General features: G+C 36.4%; 1 protein-coding gene across 1 annotated transcript; it reads left to right on the top strand.

The window, feature by feature from the left end:
* Window positions 1-4,369: 4,369 nt before the first annotated feature.
* LOC149797029 (rhodopsin, GQ-coupled-like) lies at window positions 4,370-7,401 on the top strand. The gene has a single exon (XM_089960328.1). The coding sequence runs from the start codon at window positions 4,417-4,419 to the stop codon at window positions 5,494-5,496; it is 1,080 nt and encodes a 359-aa protein (XP_089816454.1). The 5' UTR covers window positions 4,370-4,416; the 3' UTR covers window positions 5,497-7,401.
* Window positions 7,402-8,462: the final 1,061 nt, after the last annotated feature.

The raw sequence follows: 8,462 nt of genomic DNA, 5'->3' as shown, positions 1-8,462 counted from the left end.
TAGATAATATCTTGAAAAAATCTAACATAATCTACTTCAGATATTATACATTTTGCATTTTCTATACGAGTCTAAATTTTATCTTCGATTAACATTTTTTAAATTATAAACTCAGAAAGAGCTGTTTTTACCTGTTAATTCTTCCTGTTTTCTCATCGACTCTAAAATTATGTTTTTTATTTCTTTGGAATCTCCTATGTTTTTAGTAACTCAACTTGTCGTGCATCTGGATCTCCAATTTTTTTCAATAACTTTCTTCCGTCCTTCTTCAATTATACCAACTAATTCTTTCTCTAATAATTTTTTTTGCGATCTTCTGGTGATACCGCAGAAATATCTGGCTGTTTGTCAAGTACAGCTTCAGTCGCTGGCCTAAAAAGTATAGCAGTCTATTCTGCTCTTTCATGATGTCCTCTGCGTTTCTGATCAACTTTATCTTAAATGCGGCTCTCGTTGCCACAAATTTCTTTAGAACCTCTAATGGTTTGCGTCCATTTTTGTAAGTATCTGTTAGATTAATTTTCACAATCTAAAAAGTTATATATTCCACATCGAAACATGCGATTTAGATCTCGTGCTATTTTATCAAATTAAACGAAATTATGATTTCCCTGATCAGCACGCTGCTCGACGCTGGCGTCCTGCCAGTTGGATTGTGATAAAGCTCAGCAAATATATATTTTAATATATATCTACACCGCTCTCGTACTATGTTTTGTACGTCAAGGTTATCGAGTTCAGCGAATAATACAAAATAACCTGCATTTCGCCTGATAAATCGATTTGTGTTATCAAAAAACTCATGCCTAGTAGACTGCATTACATTTCCGATTTCGCGACAATAAAAAATAAGATTTTATCTTACCCCTCTTGCTGTTGCTGAGCGGAATGTCGCCAAAGACAATTATTTTATCAGATTCTAGCTCGGCATCACGCATAGTTCTTTTTTTTTTCTTTTTTCTATATACTCGCCTAGCAACTCGTATTTATTCTTCTGTGGATTTATAGTGTAAATATAAACTCGATGTTAGTTCAACATGCCTTTAAGTAATAGATTCATCAGCAAGTTAGTTTTGCCAGATCCAGTTCGTCCTACTATCAGATAATGGCAATCCAGTAGGTCGTGGTTATGTTGATGTTTGACTATTCGGTCCGTGTCGAAGTCAATTATGCTAATTCTACACTAGTTATTCGCAAAGTTTTATTGCGCAGAATGAAATAAGAATGAACTATTAAACAAAATTTGGTACATTAATTTTTGAGGTTTGGAGAGTCCCGTCGAGTTGCACCTGGATAAATTGTTGTTTTTTTTTACAAGCTTACAATTACCTTTTAGAGTATATCTCGTCTTTATTCAATGCATCGCAGGTTTGCTCCACTATAATATCATTTATCGCTCAAGCCGACAATATGTCTATCGCGTTTTTTGGACATGAACACACGAAGTCGTTGTCACTTGTCGATCGAAAGTTTGTGTGCCTTAACCACTCGGCCACCGGACTCTTACAAATATCTAGATGAAATTTAAATCATGTAACTAAATGAAACAGGTGGTGATCTCTTTAGAGCATGTGTTGTGAAATATACAGCTTGTGATTTTATTATTACCTCTGTATCACAGCGAGTTATTAATAGCGTATGGTCATTTAACAGTCACACGTGTGACCTAACATGAGAGAACCATGCGTTTTTGGTATAGTAACATTTTGTGTGAATGTTAGGTATAGTAACATTTTGTGTGAAATATAAAATAAAAATTGCAGTAGTCTTGATAAGTGTGTGTTTCTGAGCCAATCCTACAATGTCTGACGACGATGATTCAATGACAGGTCACAGAGTTATGTAACAGGCGCTGTGGCCTCAACAAGGTTGTTTTCGTATTTCGTTTGGACTAACATGGGGGTAAAAATCATCCTGTCGTCCAAGTACAAAATAGGAGTGTGGCTGAGAAACAACACTTATTAAGACTACTACAGTTTCGCGAATATATTGAGTTACATATATATTGCATATGAGAAGATAGATTATATTTTTGGTCTGACGTACCAGTTTGACTCATGGTGAACCTAACTCATATCGTTGAATTTCTGAACAGTTTGGCCTCGGGCACACACACACACACACACACACACACACACACACACACACACACATGTGGTTATAATCTTTGCCTCGGACGCGGGATGTCGTGGGTTTAAACCCCGGCTGAGTCATACCAAAGACTTATAAAAATGGTACTAACAGCTGCCTCGCTAGGCGCTCAGCATTACGAGGTTAGTGTTATGACTTCAGCCTGGTGCCAAGATAATCTGACTGGGTGAGGCATCATGCTAACTGTCCGCGGTATAATGCCCCAGTGCTAGACTCACTATAAGTTGCTACACTGCAGAGATCGTAGCGATATGACTGCAAAACTGTTAAACCTACGTTAATAATCCCAATCACACACAAACAGATACTATAAATATATATATATATATATATATATATATATATATATATATATATATATATATATATATATATATATATATATATATATATATGTGTGTGTGTGTGTGTGTGTGTGTGTGTTTATGTGTGGTTTGGATTTATATCGTAGCTTTTTACAAAATTCAGTCATATCGCTATGATGTTTACAGTGTGACAGTTTAGAGTGATGTCTAGCACTGGGACATTATGCCACATGTATGTACCATGATGCCCAACACATTAACATTATCCTGACCCCAGGCCAACCAGTCATAACACTAACCTCTTAATGCTGAGCGCCAAGCGGGGCAGCTGTTAGTACCATTTTTATAAGTCTTTGGTACGACTAGGCCAGGGATCGAACCCACGACCTCCCGCATCCGAGGCAGACGCTCTAACCACAAGGCCACCGGAGCGGTTAACACATAATGTAACACTAAATCTGTAGCTACACACTGTTAAAAGTTAGAATTGGATTTTATTATGCTAAGACACACACACACACACACACACACACACACACACACACACACACACACATATATATATATATATATATATATATATATATATATATATATATATATATATATATATATATATATATATATATATATATATATATATATATATATATAAAGCTGACTTGGCTATATACGACCAAACTAGAGTATGTTAGAGGACGTAGTGTTATGACATAAATTACAAAAGCGAAACACAGTGGTACTTGGAAATATGTGATGATCATCAGGAAGCTGAGAAAGGTTGAGTAATTGGCTTTGGCATCTAGAGTGTACGCATTGGTGGCAAGTTGATATTTAATCTATACATGTAGAGTATTATATATTGTGTCATCAGTTTGGGATGCTAGAATGCCCCGGCCAAATATATATGGAGTCCCTGTTATTGACAGCAAAAGAAGGAAGATAAATCCGCTTGTTCTTTCCGTAGCGTGTGGATATTTTACGAATGCTAAATTCAATATGAAGACATTAACTTTTCAGACCGACTGTGTACAGCTGAAGAGTAAACAACTATTGTTTGCAACGAAAATATGGGTAAGAATATATCGTCTCCGAGTTCCCTTTCAAGCGTTCATAAATTATACAGAAGTTTTCACCTGATATCTTTAAACGTGCATCAGATGGTAGCCTGTGTTAACTGAAATAGTGAGCACGGTACAAATTTTCAATACGAAATTTCTAAATTTCTTAAAACGTATCACGTAGCATGAAAGCATCTTTCAATACCGCCGAGAACAAAATAGCTTCATCGACAGCTGAGATTGCATGAAGAACGGAAAACTTCGGTCAGCCTGAACTGCTTTTTAAAAGTAGAATAAAGTACCGCGGAGGTAACATTGTTACATGACCAAACGGAGGAGACAATTTGAACGATCTTGCGGTTTCAAGGAGAGATCGCGAAAATAAACAAAGCACTTTGACGAATGATGAAAATCGAGGTTTCGTTTCAGCTTTATTGTATCGTTGTTGTTATGGTGGTGACATCGGTAAACAACGACCAACATGACATTTTTTATCCTACCGGTGTAAGATTGATTATGACCCCTTACACCGGAAGACAGAATATCCAGAACTTACTCGGTGCCAATACAATACAAAAGTATTAGTAAACTTGTTCCAACTTCAATGACAGCGAGACGATTAGGAATAAGAATGTCGATTGACCTTGCTTTGATTTAGTTGTAGGCTTGATGCTGTTCACCTCAAAATGTCATCAAATGTTCTTGAATAGGCATGAATCTATAAATTCGAAACTAACATGGTGAGCTTTTTCTATGGATTGCACGTATCATCGAACACTGATTTCAATAAATTTCTTTTCTAGTATTCATTTTTTAATAGTAACATCTCTTTTTCAGTTTCTGATGCGATTTCATACTTATCGGCCCATAATCATTCTCTTCTATTGATCCCGAGCACAATGATTTCATCATTGGAAGAAACCTCACCTAGCATGATCTGGACACTGGAGGAGATCAATGACGAACATTTTAATGTCATAATTCCAGCTGTTGTGATCCTCGTGGTTGTCATGACAATTGGAATCGCTGGCAACAGCTTGGTATTGTATATATTCAAATGCAAGTTTAAACCCTCTAATCATCGTTGTTTCATCTTATGTTTGGCTACCATTGACTTATTATTTGACGTGTTTGGAATACCGTTCATGATTGCTGCGACGAGACAGAGATACGTCTTCTACAACGTTGCCGCATGTAAAGCACACCGATTTATGAACTACTCGTTTGCAACCTGCTCAGGCTTAACTGTTATGATAATCGCAATAGAACGGTATATCAAAGTATGCAAACCAAATGGATCACAAATAAGCAGCAACATGGCGAGGAGTTTGTGTTTACTGTCCGGACTCATTGGTGTCCTTTTGGCATTCCCTTCTGTAGTTTTGTATGGACAAAGCACTGTCGAGACAAAGAGACAAAACATAACAGGCATCGAATGCTTAACTCAAGACAAATATAAGAACACACCATTTCCATTAATATACAAAGCGTTTCTCGCCATCTGTTTCATTGTGATACTGGTAACCGTCTGTATCTGTTACATTTTGATTGTTCGCAGAGTGAAGACTCACAGAGCCGGTCTGGAAATGACTCTCCGATCTCCTATCAGATCTGGCCATTTGTATTCTTCGAAGGCCCAACATAACGTTTCAACCCATATCGTTCTGACGAAGGAGGATGATTCCAACGAGAATAATATTAAGCTGAAGTCCACCGTTAAAACTCGCAAAACAATGTTGTTCGCTGTGGCTGCAACTTTCATTATCAGTTACATTCCATTTTTCGTTATCACAATCACCTTCCAGTCTGATAAAAATTTCACGAAGACCTGGAGCATGGCTGAAGCAGACGTTTTCGAGATATTCAGGACACTTTACTTGCTGAACAGCTTTGCCAACCCGATCATCTACGGATTCATGGATAAAAAGTTTCGTGATGAGTGTAAAGTTTTACTGCACAGATTCATAAATAGGGGATAAAAGAAATATTCAGTGTAATATTCCAAGTACAATAGCTAGTATCTCCTTTATTCCGTATTTATTCACATCACAATAAGTCTACCAATATAAAGGAGCCCAACCATTACCTTTTAACCTCAAATACTTATTGTTGGTCTTAGATACGTGCTCCAGTACTTAAGAAAAGATTGCAAATAATATAAAAAGAGACTTTGGTATTCGTTGTAAATCGTATTTCAAATTTGTTCGAAAATGGATGCCGTTGGTTTCGAGAATGGCTTAAAATGTCTGATTTAGTAATAAATATATGCTAGCCTGGATTACTCAAAATTGTACGCTTTATATCCCGTAAAGAGATATATAAGAAAATATGGAAAATCAAAATTAAAATGCACTAGACAACTCGTGCTTTTATGTATGACAATCTGGCGTATGAATACAACAACTTAAAAAAAACAAAAAACAAGACATGAATAAGCGAAAACTGGTCCATTCATATTTTTGTATTGATCTCTGTAGGGATACTGAAATATTGAAACAAATGAAAATATGAATGGATTAGCAAGTCGGGGGAGAGTAGTAATTTGATTCTAAAAACGAAATATAACAATGACTAGACCATGTATTGTTGTGCTTTTACATCTGATATTGGACTGCGAACACTTAAACAAAATAAAAATTAAAAGCCAAATGCTGGACAAGTCAGAATTGTAGTACTGTTCGATATAATTTTATAGGGAAAGTCGGGGCCCCGGGGATCGAGTAGTCTAAGGAGGACACAGCAAGGCATGGGAAACTGTAATTATGTGACTTTGTGAATTCTCTGAAGGATAATTGTTAAAGTATCATAATTAGCGACACCATAGCAATGACTTCAGTCTCGAGCGTAAGGTCACAGCCTGGGAAAATGCAAACCAGCAACCTCTGTCCATGTACAGGTATACCATTTGAACCAATAAAGGTATTTCTTGCAACTTTAGCCTGCTATACATCTAGACTTAATAGTGTCTGATGTATTCATAGTCATATGCTCTGTCCCAAACGTTAAGTTAAAAATGCAAATAAGGTCAGTGGCCCATTTCCTTATCTAGGCTGTCGCTTTTTAACAACTTCATATATTTTAATGAAAGTTGATACAGTTTCACACTTTATGATGCAACTAGAGGGTTTGTAATTCCAAGATCAAAGTCACTGGTAGGGAAAAGTTCACGAGATGGGCATATAATGTGTTGTGTGATAGTCTGGTTACATAAAGCCTCGGGTATGAGTCATATCCCATTGTTTTGATGCAGCCGTCAAGATCAAAGTTGTAGACATTGAGAGGGTTTTTCTACATGCTTTGGCCGTAACCAATCTGACAATAATGCGACATAGTGTGTGCTTTGAGTGTGTAATGTGACATAGTGTGTGTTTTGATTGTGAAATGTGACATAGTGAGTGCTTTGAGTGTATAATGTGACATAGTGTGTGCTTTGAGTGTGTAATGTGACATAGTGTGTGCTTTGAGCGTGTAATGCGACATAGTGTGTGCTTTGAGTGTGTAATATGTCATAGTGTGTGCTTTGAGTGTGTAATGTGACAGTGTGTGCTTTGAGTGTGTAATGTGCCATAGTGTGTGCTTTGAGTTTGTAATGTGACATAATGTGTGCTTTGTGTAATGTGACATAGTGTGTGCTTTGAGTGTGTAATGTGACATAGTGTGTGCTTTGAGTATGGAATGCGACATAGTGTGTGCTTTGAGTGTGTAATGTGGCATAGTGTGTGCTATGAGTTTGTAATGTGACATAGTGTGTGCTTTGTGTAATGTGACATAGTGTGTGCTTTGAGTGTGTAATGCGACATAGCGTGTGCTTATATATATATCAAAGTATGCAAACCAAATGGATCACAAATAAGCAGCAACATGGCGAGGGGCTTGTGTTTCCTGTCAGGACTCATTGTGTAATGTGACATAGTGTATATATATATATATATATATATATATATATATATATATATATATATATATATATATATATATATATATATATATATATATATATATATTGGTACCAATGACTGCCAAGCGAGAAACAAAATTTTAACACGTACTTCGAAATCGCTTCATTTAATGTTGTCAAACTTTGAATAAATGATGTTCAATGTGACATGTTTCAGTTAATGTTGTTTAGCATCATAGCAACCCAGCATGTTTGACATCAACCCGGTAGAAACAGTTTTTTTTAAAAAAAAAGTAATTTTAAAAACTATTATGGCAATTTAAGAAAAACTTTAAAAATTAAAGAAATACCTTTAACATTTTCGACTGTTGTCTTATATATGGAGTACAAGAGACTCTCTGCACAAGAACCAACCATGTATTTTGTCAGAGGAGGAGGGGAGTAGTACGCCGCTGAGATAAATTCGAACAATGTTATTATGCAATTGATGACACTTGCGGAATATAACACATTAAAATCTCTATGTGAAACAAACACATATACAACAAAAGAGTTGATGGGGACAAGGAAACACAAACACACACACACACACACACACACACCAAAAATACCTTAATTGGACAAAATATATATTTTGACAAACGAACAAACAAACAAACACATACACACAAGCACAGGGACAAAAATACACCTGGCAATAGTGAAAGAGTATATTTTCATGGCATGCGAGTGGCCTTGATAAAGGCGGTTGGGTTTTCCTTTCCTTTCTCCATAGTCTCTATTTCACCCACCAGTTCGTTATCGAGTCTAGGTATTTCACATTCAGTTTCAGTTTTCTTCAGGAATCCAGTCTGGATGCCCCATTTTCATGATCGTTTCCTGGATAATGGATCAATTCTCATTCAGGGATTTGATATATTTTTGTTTCGTCTGATTCTCCTTTTCCTTTATCTCCTTAACCAAGGTATCTTTCATCTTAACTTCCTCATTAATCATTTGTTTGATGAGACTCTTTGCTCTCTGTAGTGCAGCCACTTCCTTTCTCAC

This window comes from Sinohyriopsis cumingii, chromosome 6 (genome assembly GCF_028554795.1).
Source record: "Sinohyriopsis cumingii isolate HCF-2022 chromosome 6, ASM2855479v2, whole genome shotgun sequence".
NCBI lineage: Eukaryota > Metazoa > Mollusca > Bivalvia > Unionida > Unionidae > Sinohyriopsis > Sinohyriopsis cumingii.
Note: the sequence above shows the minus strand (reverse complement) of the source record. Positions and strands in the feature narration are given on the sequence as shown.

Coding starts and splice junctions, on each gene's coding strand:
- LOC149797029 (XM_089960328.1), top strand. CDS start 4,417: ATGATTTCATCATTGGAAGAAACCTCACCTAGCATGATCTGGACACTG.